General features: G+C 40.4%; 1 protein-coding gene across 1 annotated transcript in view; it reads right to left on the reverse strand.

The window, feature by feature from the left end:
* Nucleotides 1–18,331, reverse strand: part of LOC139708099 (histone-lysine N-methyltransferase SETDB1-like) — a 54,186-nt gene that overhangs the window by 26,199 nt on the left and 9,656 nt on the right. Inside the window, exons 2-12 of the mRNA XM_071620078.1 lie at nt 18,003–18,111; nt 16,473–16,774; nt 14,196–14,820; nt 12,754–12,856; nt 11,123–11,237; nt 9,381–9,468; nt 7,654–7,727; nt 6,049–6,181; nt 4,594–4,726; nt 2,569–2,674; nt 233–439 (exon numbers count right to left, since the gene is read on the reverse strand). Of these exons, the coding sequence (XP_071476179.1) occupies nt 233–439; nt 2,569–2,674; nt 4,594–4,726; nt 6,049–6,181; nt 7,654–7,727; nt 9,381–9,468; nt 11,123–11,237; nt 12,754–12,856; nt 14,196–14,820; nt 16,473–16,774; nt 18,003–18,111 (1,995 nt within the window). The remainder of the gene's footprint in view (nt 1–232; nt 440–2,568; nt 2,675–4,593; nt 4,727–6,048; nt 6,182–7,653; nt 7,728–9,380; nt 9,469–11,122; nt 11,238–12,753; nt 12,857–14,195; nt 14,821–16,472; nt 16,775–18,002; nt 18,112–18,331) is intronic.

The raw sequence follows: 18,331 nt of genomic DNA on the forward strand, positions 1-18,331 counted from the left end.
GGGATCAGAGTCAAAATTTTTGTGTCTTTAATTTCGCGAATAGCACCTGACTTGCGAAATTCGTGAAAATAAAAACCTCGCAAAATATTTGGCGTATACAGTATCTGGTATGAAATACTACACATGCATATAAGCAAAACATTTAGTGGTGGTCTTACACGGAGTTTAATAAATTTTGCCAAATGACTGACACGACCCAAATTTAAAATTCACCTCAAATGAATCCACCCACCTTTTCGGCGTTCTCTGTGTCGATTCTTCTTCTTTTTCTTCCTCTTCTTCAGCTCGCCATCGCTGTCGTCGCTGAGGTCGTCGCGGCGGCTGCGTTCGGCCGTGGACTTCTTGGCACACTGCTTGAGGAGGTTGGAGTAGAGGTAGTTGGAGGAACCCGCATTCAGCTGCCCCAGCATGGCCGGCCTGGGCTGGGGTATCTGTTGCTCTGGATCAGAGAGGGATGAGGGTCAGGGAACAAAGTGACGACTACAGTATAATGTCCCAAAAAAAACTACAATCAGATTTTTGCACTGCTAACACCCAATATGATTAATGCTGTCTAAACGCTACTTCAGGGTCTTAAAATATAACATCTTCGCTCTATTTTGCAGAAGACACCATTCAATTTGGTTAAGCGGTCACAGAGAAATGTGGATTGTTGTAAAGCATGTCATGAGTCTGATTCGTCCAAGTTTAGCACTTGGATGCTCTTGGAACTGCATATCAATGTGTGAACACAATAGACAGAACTTTGAGGGAAGAGATTCCTGACATGCTCTACAAAATTCCTCATTTCTCTTTGACTACTGAAGCAAATCGAATGGGCTTTTCTGTAAGATGTGGGCAATGAGTTATATTTTCATACCCTGAAATTGTATTTGGATTAATTCACTATTTTTAAAGATATCGTTGCAGAGGTTACCGTTGTAATTTTTTTGGGGGACAACCTGTACTACATATGTATGCATCAAGCTACCAAAATTTAGGAATTATTGACCGCTGTATTACCTCATCGAAGAAATCTTGACACTAGATTGGTTGACAACGGAGTAGTGTTTTTTACTTTATATAATATTTTTTTTCATTATGTCAGCTATCAATTTTAATATCATGTTATGGTTTTGGGTGTTTTTTTTTTTTCCTTAGGAGTTTTATGTTTTTGCTTTTCAGGCAGATACAGTCTTTTCATTGGGTTTTGTCTAAAATATAGAAAAATTGCAAATACTCCAAATGCTACTGATTATTCCAGCATATATACTGAACTTACTTTTGGTAAAAAAAAAATAAAAAAAAAATCAAACATCTACTGTAAAGAAAGAAATTTGAGCAAATTGGAGCCAATTACCTTTTTTTTTTTTTGGCGGCATGAGTTTTTCGCAAAGTGGCACTGGCATTCAATGCATGTGCATGCTAGACAAGAATGTTCGCATGCATTCTAATTTCATGAATCTTGGCTCTCGTGAAATTTGAGAAATCAAAATGCATGTTAAAATTTTTGGTTTCACAGTGAGTGTTCTAAATGAATATTACTGGGCAGCAGCTCTCTATGTTTTTCCTGTGACTACTTCACTCTTTACATTAACAAGTAGAATTATAATCTACTACAAGAGACATACTTCAACAAAAAGAGGGGAATAAAAAGCCCCAAAGAATCACAGCTTGGAAGACCTAAGGGTGGTGTTAGGTGCATATGAATCTACACAAATCCACTAGAATCCACCAGATAGATAGATAGACAGACAGACAGATATTAGACATAGATAGATAGATAGATAGATAGATAGATAGATAGATAGATAGATAGACAGATAGATAGATAGATCATAAATAAATAGAGAGATCATAAATAAATAGAGAGATAGATAGATACATTGTACATACAAGTTTGTAGATAGATAGGTAGATATATAGATAGACACATAGATAGACAGATAGATAGATATATCTATTCATACATACATACATACATACATACATACTAGACAGATAGATACAACCATGTACATTTGAAAATATTATGGATAGATAGATAGATAGATAGATAGATAGATAGATAGATAGATATTATGGATAGATAGATAGAGAGAGAGAAATATAGATAGACAGAAAGCCAGACATTATGGATAGATAGATAGATAGATAGATAGATAGATAGATAGATAGATAGATACTGTAAAAGTGAAATTTTCGCAATGTTGAAATTTTTGTGCATTTCGGGCAACCAGAAGCTACACGTGTAGCGTGAAAATAAAAGCATGCGAATACTTTTGCGTCCCATGTTCCAGTAATTGATGTCTTGATTCCGCTGAATTAAAAACACACAAAACTCTTCTTACTCAACCAAGCGCAAAAAATTAGTCGTGCGAAGATATCCACTTCTACAGTACATAGAAAAACAGATATTATGGATAGATAGATAAAGATATGATGGGAGTTAGATACACAGATTGGTGCAGTCATACTGTTAGATAAACATGTATGAAGACAAACAGAAGGTGAGAGAAAGATATGCAAAGATTGAGAGAAAAAGAACAAGAGATGAAGTAACACAAAGTCATATTTAAAGTACCATACCTGGCAAGATGTGATCAGAATGGACCTTGGTGATCTCCACGTAAGGCTTGTTCTGACGTAGCTGCTCCGTCGTCGGCCCCGAGCCAACCGACAGAGCTAGGCTCTTCTATTGAGTAGGCAGGAATCAAGAGAGTGGGGAAAAAAATAATGAGAACATCTTAACCCGATCTGTATGGGAAATTGGTGGCCTGCATATTAAAGTCTATGGGCATTTCAGAATTTAGTATGGAATGAGTTAACTATGATATTGATTAAGTTGGTGGCTGCGTCCACGTTTACATGCCAATCCTGTATCTCTACAGCATAGCCCTTCATTTACTGTAAAGCGAGATACAACAAGACATTTTATACAAGAGACCCGCGGGTCTAGCGCTCACCTGAGTATCGCACGTTCACCTTTCACGCAGTCACTAATCTAAATTATTCACAGCTTTACCAAAATTTGACGAGGCATTCTCAAGTGGAAGATGAAAATGTACAATAAGGGCCCAATTTTTTCAAGATTCCTTAATTTGGGGGAATTGGGGCCCCCTGGGGCCCTCTGGGTGGGGCATGGTGCCCAGTTTGATAAATTGAGATCCTGACCACCTAGGGATGCTACCTGCCAAGTTTGACAAAAATCCATCATGAGGTTTTCAGGAAGAAGATGAAAATGTACAATTCAGGCCCCCATTTGGACCCTTCCAACCACCCCCCTCCCCCTACCCCCAAGAGGGGCACCCCTGGATCTCCTATGAACAAACTTGAAACTACAGTCATTAATGTACTCACTCATAGTATTATCTCAGCTCTATAACTTCTGATTCTAGAGAAGATTTTTAAAGATTCCTTCATTTGGGGGGTTTGGGCCCCCTGGGGGCCCCCTGGGCGGGGCATGGTGCCCATTTTAACAAATTGAGATCCTAACCCCCTAGGAATGCTACCTGCCAAGTTTGGTGAAAATGGGTCATGGGGTTCTCAAGAAGAAGATAAAAATGTACAATTTAGGCCCCATTAGGACCCCTCCTCACCCCCACCCCCCCCCCCCCCCCCCCCCCCCCCCCCCCCCGGGTCCCAAGGGGGGCACCCCTGATTCTGCCATGAACAAACTTGAAACTACAGTCATCAATGTGCTAACTCATAGTATTAACCTAGCTCTATCACTTCTGGTTCTAGAGAAGAAGGTTTTTGCCGATTCCTTAATTTTGGGGGGTTTGGGCCCCCTGTGGGCCCCCTGGGTGGGTCATGGTGCCCATTTTAATAAATGGAGTTCCTAACCCCCTAGGGATGCTACCTGCCAAGTTTGGTGAAAATGAGTCATGGAGTTCTCAAGAAGAAGATGAAAATGTACAATTTAGGCCCCATTAGAACCCTTCCCCACCCCCCTCCCCTGGGTCCCAAGGGGGGCACCCCTGATTCTGCCATGAACAAACTTGAAACTACAGTCATCAATGTACTAACTCATAGTATTAACTTCGCTCTATCACTTCTGGTTCTAGAGAAGAAGATTTTTACAGATTCCTTAATTTTGGGGGGTTTGGGCCCCCCTGGGGGCCCCCTGGGTGGGGCATGGTGCCCATTTTAACAAATTGAGTTCCTAACCCCCTAGGGATGCTACCTGCCAAGTTTGATGAAAATCGGTCATGGGGTTTTCAAGAAGAAGATGAAAATGTAAAAAGTTTACGCACGACGCACGACGGACGACGGACGACGGACGACGCACGACGCACGACGCACGACGCACGACGGACGCCGGACGAAGGGCGATCGCAATAGCTCACTTGAGCCTTTGGCTCAGGTGAGCTAATAATACACATAAATCTGTAGAGATACCAAAGAAAATACTATCATGCATTAATCAATCAACATTGATGTGCTTCAAACTGGAATTCAAATCTTGCCAACTCCTATTCAATAGATTTTCTCTTCTTTCCTGTGATAGTCTTTGTATTTGGTCTCCTTCAAGAAGATTTTTTCTGCACTGGAGACCTATTCCTCATGCCTATATAGGGTGCAATCTGAGGACCAGAGGGGAAGCTTGCCTACCTGTAATTCGTGGAGCGGTTTCAGCCTTGTCGACCCGCGGTATATCCACTCGGTCTCTGCCGTGCGAGATTCTGCGGCCTCAAACAGCATGTTCGCCAGGCTCCCTTGAACTTCAAGGACTCGGGCGTTCCACCTTAAGCAAATCATTTCAATCCATGAATATAATGCTTTGATTTTCACAATTTCTGGACATTCCATTAAATAATGTCAATCCATCAATGAAATCTTCAAAATTCCCTTAATCCAACCAAAAGTCATACACAAAACTTAACAACTAATCACTTTCACTCATCATAGAATCTTTGAACTTTCATGCCACATCACAGGAAAAGTCTATCAAGAGTTGTTACGGACTAAAAGCTGCAATCGTTGTAGCAGCAAGCACACAAATATACTGGACCCATGAAGGGGCGGATACAGGAATTCCGTAAAGGGGGGCGCAAACAATATTTCTGGTGCTACTTCCGGGTTTTTTATTTCTTTTGTTTTAACAACAAACAAAGAGGGGGGCGCGCGCTCAGTGCCCCCCTCTGGATCCGCCACTGCCATGGTACATAGCTCTTTTAATCTCAGACGTCAAAACTGGTGCAGATAGATTGCTGTCAGTCAAGTGGAAATTTGTTCAAGTTCACTAATCTTGACCAGATTGACCAAAGCCTGGTATATACTTCAGCACAAAGGAAATATTTTCAATCTCTTTAACCCAATAACAATATCATTGGACTTTATACAGGATGCAACATAAGACCACTGGTAGCCCCTTGACATTCCTAGCTGGGGTTGTGGGTGGCATATTATTCCACCCCCCCCCCCACCCCCCTGCAGTGACCTATGACCCTGACCTTTCACCACTAATATAAACATTACCCTGACCTATGGCCTTGATCTTTCTCTACTAATATTGACTTCTTCAGTCATTAGTTTTCCTCTACCAAGGGAGGAGGTTATGTTTTCATTACCGTTTGTTTGTCTGTCCGTGTGCCAAATAACTCAAAAAGTAGTGAACGGATTTGGATGAAACTTGCAGGAAAGGTTGAGAATGACACAAGAAACAGATGATTACGTTTAGGTAGTGATTCGGGAATTTTTGTGGATTTTATGAAGGATTTTCAATATTTTTGGCAGGTAGGGTCAATGAACTTGGGACTTCAAGCTGCGTAGTTTTGAGGTTTTCGTATGCGCACTAAAGTGCATGCTCTAGTTTTTGCCAGGGCTATGCGCACCACACAGCTGGAAGTTGATGAAGTAACAGAAGGTTGCTATATTGGGAAATCTGCCAAAATTCAGCATGCATGTATGAGTAGAAATCACTGATCTCTATGGAAGGGCAAGATCATTGGTGGACATAGCTGCTTGGCAGAGGTCTGTGTTCTCAGAATGCTTTTCTAGTTTTTTTAATGCAGCAATGACCCCCCTTCCTACAACTCCTCCTCCCCATTGACAATGGCCACTCACCATTTTCCATTCCACTCCGTGGTGACGATCTGACCGGTCTTCAGGTTGACCATTGGTCTCTCTGGATACCGGTCAAGATACTCCCGGATGAAGTCTCTTGAGAACTGGTCCACGTCGGCCCACACACACGCACCTGGGACAAAAACATAAATATATGAAAATGTGTTTGAAACACAAACAAACAAACAAATGAACATCAAATTGTGTCCCTTGACTCATCAAGTATGTAAGTACGTGTTATCTTATTGTGTATTCAAATTTCTCAAGTAGTGTCATTGCGATGTAAATATAAAAGTAAATTGAGCAAAGTGTTCTCAAGAACCTTTTCTTCTCCTCAAGCTTGCCCAACATTAGAGCAAAGTAGTGTCTGCACTCTGTCTTTGGACATAAACACAGCATATTTCTCTGTAAGAGCTTCATTTGATTACTGTAAAACAAGGAATGTTTGCGTACATTTTAATTTCGCGAATTTCGCGAGCGCCAAGATTCACAAAATTAAAATGCACGCGAAAATTCTTGTCTACACTATATGCACTGAATGCCGGTGGCATTTCGCGAAAATTTCATGCCTCAAAATAAGCTGTCGGCTCCAATTCGCGAAAAATTCATGCCACAAATATGTCATGTTTTATGGTACTTGTTACAAGGCATTCGAGCTAGGAACAAGGAAGGGCCTAACCATAACCATTAAAATAGCTAGTAAGTATCACACACATCTGGTGATAGGCATATCGCATCACCGGAAGAATTCAGCATAATATATGCTTGCAACTCTAGAACAGGGCTTTGGATGTTCCCACATCAAAATCGGGCAGGCACCATCAGGGAAGTCCTTGCGTGTTACACGCACTTTGATGGGCCAAATTTCCCAAATAGGGAGGTTTTTTAATACTCTTTTGTTGGGATATGGAGAGATTCCAATCTCTTCATACATGATACAAAATGATTATTCATATATTCTAATACTTACGAGAAACTCCCGCGGAATCAGGAAAACTTGGTAGCATTTCTGAAATTAATCAAATTAACCTTTCCACCTCCCTTTAATGGTAATATGAAATTTGCCAATGATTTCTGTTTGTTGTTGTTGTTTTTGTTGTGTGTGTGTGTTTTTTTTTAAAACAAGACAGAAGACACATTCCAATAGTTCAAGGATGGCTCCTGGAGAATCAGAAAGGCGTAACATCTCAGCTACGATCACATCCCCCTCCCCTTGATGCTATGAAACTTGCTAGTGACTTCTGTTTTCTTAAACAAGGTGATCAGCTTACAAAGAAATTGCATTAGTTTGATTCTTTTCACATAAACAAAACTTGCATCACAGTCGATCGGCATCATTACCCATCAATCATATGTACATTATAACCAACACGGTTGTAACAAAGTTCTTGTTACAACTCTCTTAATTCAGATCCCCAAATTGGTATCTATATATATTTATACACCAAACTGGCCATAATGACATTTCCTTACAGTGGTAGAAAACCACCAGTCCCAAGGACTTTGTTATAATGGGAGTGCACAGTACCTGGTAGTTGTGCGGTCATGTGGTGGAATGAAAACGAGAAAAAATGTGGGGATCTCCGAGAAGAATCAGATACTTACTGGAATGATAAACGATATGTATTTGGTCACACGACAAGTACTGCGCATAGCCATCATCAAAGAAGACAAGGTACCTGCATCAAAAATCACAGGACAGGATTAGAATCATACAATATGGTTTTGATTCCTAACGATCTATTGTACATGCCATAAATTTTAATAGGGAGTATGATATTTCAAGAATCAGGACTGCTCGCGAGAGGTTGAATTCACAATAATGGAGTGCGGCAATGGATTGAGAATTCTACAAGTGCATGTCACATCACGTCGGGATCAGAGTTAGTATTTTTGTGTGTTGTTGAATTAGCGAGCATCACCCGACTGTCAAAATTCATGAACACAGATATCCCGCAAAATATACAGCATATACAGTAATTATCTATGTATCCACCTAGCTATCAAGCACCTTTACAATCTATTAATTTTGTAACACATCTAAAAACATATTTATCAACCTATATATCAATCTATCAATCCTTGATCCATCAATCTATTTCTCTAATAACTCATCTTCCTATTCATCAGTTAATCAATCTATTAGTCAGTCCTTCATTCCTCCCATAAGTCGTACACTCCTAGCTTTCACCAAAAGATCTGAGACGAAATATTTTCTTAAAAGCTCCATAAATACATTTTCATTCCAGTGCTGTAGCATTGCTTTATACACCCAAAACAGAGAATAATTACGACATGGGGCTTATTTGGAGAGTAAAAATTCTTTTAAAGACATAATCGTATCAGAGTTAGTGACTCTCCTTCACACCACAGACACCACAGAACCCAGCACTGTCCTACATACACACATTGTATGACTTTTTGGTTCTTCCAGACTTTGCCAAAACCTAACAATGAGAAAACATTAAAGGGATCGTACAGTTTTGGTTGAGACCGAATTTCAGGTTTCTAAAATTTTTGCTGAGATAATGAGAAACCTCTTATGAAATATAAAAGAGCATGTAATTCTATGAGGAATTCAACTTTTATGTCATGAAAATTGGTTTTGAAATGGCTGAGATATCCAAAAAAAGAGCGATTCTAATAAAGTGTGGGACCCACACTTTATTACGATCGCTTTGTTTTACTTTGTTTTTGGATGTTTCATTCATTCCAAACCCGATTTTCATAAAATAAACTTTGAATTCCTCTTAAAATGGTATGCTCTATACTATATCATAAGTGTTTTCTTGGTATCTCGCAAAATGTAGAAAGCCCAATTCTCATCTCCACCAATACTGTACCATCCCTTTAAGCTTCCAACACAATGATACCATGAACGGTAAGCATTTTCTCCAAAAGTAACCAGCTCTTAAATAGTCGACACAAAAAGAAACAAAATATAAACTAGAAATGTCGCTATCGGGACTAGTGTGCCTCTGCCACATCACATGGTCCTCCAAAAAGTCTGGAGTACATTGACCTGACAATGCGAGAAGACAGTTTCACACAATGGGCAAAAAATTAAAATGATGCATTTGTCACAAATGCGTTGAGCGTTTACATTCCTTGAACTTGGTTTCATTTGGATTGATAGATAAATTGTTTAAAAGCAAGTATTCACGGAAAGTTGAGCATTTTCACTGGACAATTGACCCTTGCCTTTTTGACCCCATAAATAAAACAAACAGACAAACACACAGACACACATACAGCTGTAATATGACAGAAGTATGAATGAAGAGAAAAGAGAAAGAGGAAACAGGAGGCTAGACTTCAGGAGACTGGCATACCTTCCCCTGTTTGTCTTCATGGGGACCTCAGCAATGATTCCTGCATACATCCCCTTAGTCTTGGATCCATCTTCAACCACGTATGAAGCTGCAGCGATAACAGTGTCAAGATTTTGTCAGTCCATTGACGTTTTGAGAGTACAGATTCTTTAACCATTACCCTCGTCCCACCTTAAAGATAATAAAAAGTTTTGGTACCTCAAAAGCTTCCCTGAATTTCCTTGTCTTGGTTTGTGTTTCAGGTTAAAGTACGTTGTCTGTGAGAATTACTCACCCCAAAGTGCTCTCATGTCTTAGTAATCATGCAATAATGGTTTCGTACCAGAGCCGACGCTGTACAGCGTCGATAAATATTGTACGAAACCACTGACTGCGACCAGCAGCGTGCAGCCCATTGTACGCATAGCTAACTGCGACCAGCAGCCCCATACGCATAGCATAATGGGGCTTCGCATTGTAGCATTCAGGATCATGACAGAATTAGTATCGCGGGTAAATGTCAACTTAAAATCCAAAAATTTCTTCGATTTGAAGACTTACCAATTAAGTTGAAGCATTGAAAACAGGCTTCGAACAACGTTTGGTTCTGCCAATAGTCCCTTTCTGTTCGAATTGATGACTGAATGTGACTCGGTCGAGAGGACCTTGGGAGAGCTACATACAGTGTACACTGGATACCATGGCCAGCGCATGCCACACATACATCTTATCCGTTCATGGATTTGAAATGTGTGTGCATGTGATGTGTTCGCATGCACTGGCTGTAGTATTCAGTGTACTGTATGTAGCTCTCCTAAGGTCCTGTCGACCGAGTCACATTCAGTCATCAATTCGAACAGAAAGGGACTATAGGCAGAACCAAACGTTGCCCGAAGCCTGTTTTCAATACTTCAAGTTAATTGGTAAGTCTTCAAATTGAAGAATTTATGGGATTTTAAGTTGACATTTACCCTGCGATACTAAATCTGTCATGATCCTGAATGCTACAATGCGAAGCCCAATTACGCTATGCGTATGGGACTGCTGGTCGCTATGCGTATGGGGCTGCTGATCACAGTTAATTGCATGATTACTAAGACATGAGAGCACTTTGAGGCGAGTAAGTCTCACAGTGTTAGTTATATGAAAGGTACTTTAACCTGAAACACAAACTAAGACAAGGAAATTCAAGGACACTTTTGAGGTACCAAAACTTTTTATTATCTTTAAAACAATCTTCTTTACATCAGACACCACCACAGCACCCACTATAATCCTAACTCCATAATTTATGACTTCATGACTCCTTCTGAAATTGTCCACATTATTTGCTAATGACAAAAACAACAAAAATGAAAATAAATCATGAAAGTATCTGCTTAAAAAAATATACATATCACATGATCTATGTTTTTTCTTTGTTTTGTTTTTTAATCATCATTGCAGCAATTCTGTACACAATAAAATAAAGATGGATACTGGACAAAGGAGGTGAAACAAGAACTCTAGAATGCAGATAACTAACATAAAATGCTGGCAAAAAAAAAAAAACCCAAAAACCACACACACATAAAAGGTCACGTAACTGCAATCATGATTTTCAAATCATTACGCAATAACGTACAAGCAAAGCAACCAAGGCATAATGGAGTATGCAAACATGTCCATCAAACTTTCACGAAATACCAGAGCCAAGAGTTAGGAGGAGGAAGAGGAGGAGGAGAAAGAGGAGTACATGTACGTGTAGGAGGACTCGTCCTTACCGACCACTCGGATTCCAACAGCCAAGTCTCCCGGCTTGGAAGGCGAGATGCAGGCAAGAAACTTGCTGGACAGTAGCCGCTTGCGGCCCTGCACAAACATGACCTTGTACTTTTTCTGTAAGAACCCAGAAATAGGGATATAAGCTAATTTTAATTTGCATTCCGCACAGAGCAAGCAAGAGTCAACTGAGAGTTAAACAACTTAGTCTGTTCCTTATGGGAACCTGGTTTACCAGGTTTCCAAAATGTAGACAAGTGCCTGCATTCGTGGCCTAAAATCATATTCATTTGTTTTATTCGGCAAAGTAAAATGGCTTTGATAAAAAGATTAGTGTTCCTTCTATCAATATCAGTTTTCTTTCTGTATGAAAACTGTGGTGCGTATTGCAGTTACCTCATTTTGCAGTTTTTCCAATGTAGCGTGTACTTATTTTGATGTAAAATTCGTACGAAGACGTACATAGCAATCGCGGCTGAGCTCAGTAGAAATTTGTTTTCGCTGATCCCATTCAGGTGCCTACTTTGTGTAGAACAAAATAGTTTTTGAGCTCATCAGTGCATGCTCTATTCATACCTCGTGCCTGATCGATATTCCCATTGTTCACTGGCACATGTAGTTGACTGTGGAAAGGGGATATAATGTACCACTTGACTGCTTTCGTACAGGCTGATTACCAACCTGTCCGTTCAACATGGGCCTGCAAAAAGAATCTCGTTTTACGCCATTGATGGCTCTCAGATAATTGCCAGAGGAACAGGTTAAAGGGACTGTACAGTTCTGGTCGAGGTGAGAATTTAGCTTTTAACGTTTTGCGAGATATTCAGAAACCCCTCTATGAGATGCCAAAGAGCATGCAATTCTAAGAGGTATCAAAAGTTTATTTGATGGAAATCGGTTTTGAAATGGCTGAGATATCCAAAAACAAGGTGAAGCAAAGAGATCCTAATAAAAGGTGTGGCCTGTCGCCTTTTATTATTATCACTTTTTTGGATATCTCAGCCATTTGAAAACCAATTTTCATCAAACAAACGTTGAATCCTTTTTAAAATTACACGCTCTTTCATATTCCATAAGAGATTTCTCATTATCTCACTTGAATCCCCACCTCAACAAATACTGTACAGTCCCTTTAATACAGACCCCGTAGTGTGAGGAAGCACGAGTGGTTTGATTGAATCCGTCTTCATTCGCTGCCCACAGGGGTACATTTGAAAACCACAAATAGCACTCATTAGCCACGAGTCAGCAAATGTGTACATCGACGGTCTACTCTGGTTGAGATTCTTTGGCTGTGTGTGTGTACTTACATGACTGAGATCAATGATGAAGTTGTACATATATTTGTTACAAGAATTTTCGACTGTATAAATTCATATATTAAAGACATGTATATTACATACCGCACATTTAATAAGATGCCTATCCAATGCTAAGGAGGTGGTAGGTTTGAATCCTGCCTGAGTATATATACACCCATAATTTCTCTTGTCATGACTACTACTAAAAAACACTGATTAATTTGGTGCTCATTTTAATATGTCAATGTAGAGCACTTTGTCAATTAGATGCAAGAGATCAAATCAGTTGATATTTTGGTAATGACGACTCCAACGTCACAAATCTCCCTCACCATTCCTTTGTGATGAATCGTGGGTCCAATGAGTGTACCAGGAAACCAGAAGTTCTCCTCCCCCTTGGCTAGAAGCTTGGTTCCGGTGACAAGCTCTGGCAGGCTGCAGAGGCAAGGAGTAACAGTGAAGCAAAGTGACGGGGGGGGGGGGGGGAATCCTGCTGAAATAGTTGCTCTTCAAGTAAAAATTAACTAACTTACTTACTAACAAATTAACTAGGCACATTAATGAATAAACTACCTAAAATCATGAATCAATAAATACATGCATGAATGAGTAGATAAATAAATAAATAAAAGCAAAGAAACAAATTAATGAATAAATACATAAATGAATGAATGAATGGATAAATAAATAAATAAATAAATTGGTACTTAGCAAAATTAAAAAATGAATGTATGAATGAATGAATAAATGAAAAAAAAATTATGAAAATAAATTAACAAATAGACACCTACATATAAAAGAGGTATTATGCATAATGATGCCCACTGGGTAGGGATGGGTAGATTTTTAATGTTTGAATGTTTGAATAGATTGAAACGTTTGCTTGGACTTTTCTTCTTTCTTACAAAGAGCAGAAGTAACCTTGCTGTTAGAATTCTGTGCAGGTCTATCTTGAAAGTCATGTAACATTACCATCCTTTTTTTTTGTATAAACTCATCAAGGTTTAGTCCATTTGATTGGTTGTTTTTGGTCACATGGGGCTCTAGCTTCGAAGTTAGCATCTGGCCTCCTCTTTTCGTTCTACCTTTATTTCATTTTTTGTTCTTGACGAACACTGAGAGTAGAATTTAATTTGATTCAATCTCATTTAACTTAATTTAGTATGAAGATCTTTGACTGCAACAACTATCTTTCACTTTTGTCACATCACATTGATAATTGTGTCTTCATTTCTAGTCTTCCTCCCAGACTGCGATACAATGGGAAAGCCTTTGCTTGAGTTTATGGGTAAAAAATGATACATCTAGCCACAGTCAAGTGAGGTTTGACCACCTAATTATTTCACTGATATGATTCTCATGGTATTGATATCCCTTTTTCTTTTCTTTTTTTAAACCATGCAATGGACATTCCGACTTGAAGTGCATGTGTAATGGGTTGTAAAAAAGTTCTTCTAGATTTTGAATATGTCAGTGACCTGTAACCTTTAGAAATTTAGCCCAGATTTTAATCGGCACATGTTCACTTCATGAAGCATACAAGGGCAATGAATCGTGAGAATCTGCCAATAAGTCTTATCTTAAATAAAAAACGACACGTTTGGGTATAAATAGACAAGTAGATGGACCATCCCAAAACTACGACACCTTCTGAGGTGGAGAAAATACAATGTATCAATGGTCCTAACAAACATGCAGTGTGCAGTTTATGTGAATTTGTCAAATGAGTTTAAAAAAAAAAAGAGACATAGGAGAGGTGACGGCAAACCCTTACGTTGCATCGTCATCGGCAAAGAGGTCCTCCCCCTCCATGGCAGATGGGTGAATCTCTGGAGGGGTGATGCGGACAATTCTCTCGTTTCCAGCGGACTTGGAAGACACTTGTGGCTTCGCGGTGCTCTTCTTGGCCATAGACGTTGCGGGCGTGCTGCCGAGCATCACGATGTCATCGTCGTCGTCGATGATTTCCACCACTTCCGACGGCGCTCCCTTTTTGGGGGGCGGCTTCGGCGCCAAGAGAGGTTGTCTGGGCTGCGACGCCTGCTGCGAAGCCGCGCCCATGTTCACGGGCACACCAGAGCGAAGCAGGGGCACCAAGTGCGGATTCCGTTGCCCCACTTGAGGCTGCTGTAACTGCGGTCTTACTGTCTGGGTGATGATCCTAACACCTTGCTGCTGGGCTATTGGATGGGTAGCTGCAGCAGTTCCTGGGGCCATGGGGACTGATAGCACAGTTGTTACTGTGTTCGGCTGGGATGGATGACGCACCACGTTTATCAGCGTAGCTTGAACCGTCTTTGGCTCCTGCGCTCTTTGTGTCGCCGGGGCAAGCACTCTCGGTTGATTTATAATTATTGGCACAGTGACCTTCTGTGAATTCCCTGGCTTTGGCGGCACACCTGAAGACAAAACAGGACATTTTAAAATCTGCATGTGATGAAGTTTACTGGTACTCTGGAGTAGCACTTAAAAATCTGCCGGATCTTGATGAGTTATTTACTGTATGCGCCAAACATTTTGCAAGGTATTTTTTTCCCGGAATTTCGAGTCAGCAGCTACAGCATTCACAAAATTAAAGACACGCAAAAATATTGACTCTGATCCCGATATGAATGTGACGCTCGCGTATACATTTCTCCATTCAGTACAGTGCTCCACAATTGCGAATTTAACCACTCGCGAAATCGTCGGCGGGAAGTCTCGATTCGCGAAAAATTTAGACTCGCTAAATATATGGCATATGCAGTATTTAAGGGTTGTACCCTGGGTTATAAAAAGGTGAGTAAAAATAATCTTTGGTGCTTTATGGAGGAATATTTTGTTCAACAATGAGCCAGCTCAGAACTGCAACTTCATACTATCAGCAATCATGACACACAGTATACCATGGTCTGCTTCTCTTAGTCCCACTATATTTACTGCTATCATAATAGACCCATATGCACTGGATTTTAAGTGGTTATAATATTTTCATGAATTTCATGACAAGGCTCTCAATCAACCTTGGTATCAATTCACGAAAGAACATCTCATGGAAATGTCTGTAATATCCAGTTTATATTTCAAACAAAATATCTGTACATGAATAGCTTATACACTACTTGCCTATGGGCCCCTTACACTCATCGTAGGAATACAAGTTCTGTTTTGTCTGATAGAAGGTAGGACTTACCTTTTATTAGGACCTCTCTGTTTTTGGATATCTCAGACATTTCAAAACCAATTTTCATAGAATAAAGTTTGAAATCCTCTTAGAATTACACGTATGCATGCTGGTTTTACAGGTTGATCATCATCAGACATCTCACAAAACAAGTTGGAAACCTGGGGGGCATTTCATGAAGCATTTTGTCCGACAAGTTGTCCGACAAATTTGCTCTCAGCCAATCAGATGCAAGGATTTCAGTAGCTTGTTACACAGTTTGTCAGAAAAATATCCGACCAAAATGCTTCATGAAATGGCCCCCTGAAGTCTCATCTCAAGCAAAACCATCACATATCCCTTCACCCTAAAATGATCGGGGGTGGAATTAACCCCCCTCAACATTTTTCACGACAATTTTTTTGAACGCACAGCTCGCTGACTCTTTACTTTCAAGTCTCGCACATCTTATGATACAACTTTTGTGAAAATCGGGCACACCTTCACGACGCTGCACGACTTTTTATACATGCTTGTCGGACCGAAAATGGCTCAAAACGTGATTTTGTGTACAAAGTCTAAGTATGCAAACAGAGGTTTCTCATCTTATCCAAAAAGATACGTCATTTTCAATTAATGGTTTAAATCAATTAATTTTAGCATAATTAAGCTTAAAATACACTGTAGATTCTGAAATAGTTTTGAGGAAAATAGACAAAATAAAAAGGTCGAAAAACAAAGAAGTATAAGAAATACACAAAACAATAGAATACATATGCCCGAGATCTCGGGGGGGGGGGGGGGGGGGGGGGGGGGGGGTCATAACCCTCCCCCGGCTACAGAACAGCCAAAAAAGCCCACCCTGGTTAGGGTTAATGCACAATGAAATGCTTAGGACGTCAATCGTACCTGTTTGCTGCTGACTGGCGGCACTGGGCGGGGTCAGCCTCGCCTGCACCGCGGTCCGCTTCCTGCTAGAGGGGTCTGTCGTCTTGCCCAGGAAGATGATTTCATCCTCCTCCTCCTCCTCCTCGTCATCGTCCTCGTCTCCATCTCCCTCGTTGCCGCTGTCTTCCGAGCTGAGCTCCAGCTCTCCCATCTCCTCGTACAGGGTGTGGATGGACTTCCAGTTATCCGGTGTGATCTCTGACTTGAAGAGGTTCTCCTGGTCTCGCGCTTCCTGCTCTGCAGCTTCCTGCTCTTTCTTTTTTCTACTGAGAAAGTTTAAGGGACAAGTTCACCTTTAAGGGATCGTATAGTTTTGGTTGAGACCTAATTTCAGGTTTCTAACATGTTTTGGTGAGATAATGAGAAACCTCTTATGAAATATGAAAGAGCATGAAATTCCATGACGAATTCAATGTTTATTTGATGACAACTGGTTTTGAAATGGCTGCATATTCAAAACAGAGCGATTCTAGTAAAGTGTGAGACCCATCTTTTATTACGATTGCTTTGTTTTACTATGTTTTTGGATGTTTCAGTCATTCCAAACCCAATTTTCAACAAATAAACTTTGAATTCCTCTTCAAATGGTATGCTCTGTACAATTTCATAAGTGTTTTCTTGGTATCTCAGCACAATTCTCATCTCCACCAATACTGTATCATCCCTTTAAAGCCACTATTCAACATTGGGAGCAGTTCATAGAACAAGTTTTCCCTTTACAGTGAGGATTTTACAGAGGCTCAAAGCAGCTCAATACAACAGATTTTCCCAGCAAGCAGATTTCTACATGGTCCTAAACAGCTCACTATGGGTGGTTCTCTTGTATCTTTATAACGAGGATTTTTGACTGGTCCTAAGCTGCATGTTGTAATATGATGAGGTTGGTTTCCCTGCACCAGGAGTTTACAATGGTTCCAAACAGCTCAACATAGGGTGGTTCCATTTCATAACAAGGATTTTTCAAGGGGGCCCAAGGACCTGAATAAAACAGGTTTTTATTGTACAATGCATTGTAGGAATTCTCAGTGGACCAAAGCAGCTTGCTTTAACCCTAAAAAGGCCAGGGGGTGTAGCGTGTAAATCAACCCAATCAATCAAAATACACCCCTCGTGACCACCTCGGCATTTTCCATGACCATTATGCCCCGCGAATTTATGATTTCACACATATTCATTAATATAAAATGTAAGAAATGAAAAATTCAATTTTTTTCTTTTACAGTTTGGCAGATTATGTGACAGATAATGTATGTGCCAATTTCGTGGCGATTGCGCAATCAACGGCCGAGATCTTGGGGGTGGGGGTTTGAATCAACCCTCCCCTGGCTACAGAACAGCCAAAAAAACCCAGCCTGGTTAGGGATAACCCATTGGGGATAGGCTGATTTTGCTACAACAAGCATTTCCCATAGACACCTGCTTGGTTATACTCGGGACTAGTCTTCAACGGGTTAACATGACTCAGGCCCAAATATATTCCCTAATGCTTACTGGTCTTCATCAGCTCTAAGGAGATCCTGGATGCCAGCCTCGAGTGACTTCATCTCCTGAAGGTAGTTTCTACAATCCTGGAGAAGCTGCTCACTCTTTGGGGCAACATCTGAAAGAGGAAATGCATGTAGATACAGAGAAAGACTAGAAATATCACTTAAGGTGATTAATACCCCCGCCCCGTGACGACAGTCTTACCCAAGGAATGATCTTTCCTTGATCTTCTGCCATTTAAATGCCGTTACCATGGCAACGCAGCTTCCGACACGTCCGAAAAATATGTCTTGCACATCTTCCCACCAAGACTATTGTGTGTGCCACATTTCATA

Source organism: Diadema antillarum, unplaced genomic scaffold (genome assembly GCF_040938485.1).
Source record: "Diadema antillarum isolate AM-2024a unplaced genomic scaffold, OU_Dant_1.0 seq00001300_RagTag, whole genome shotgun sequence".
Classification (NCBI taxonomy): Eukaryota; Metazoa; Echinodermata; class Echinoidea; order Diadematoida; family Diadematidae; genus Diadema; species Diadema antillarum.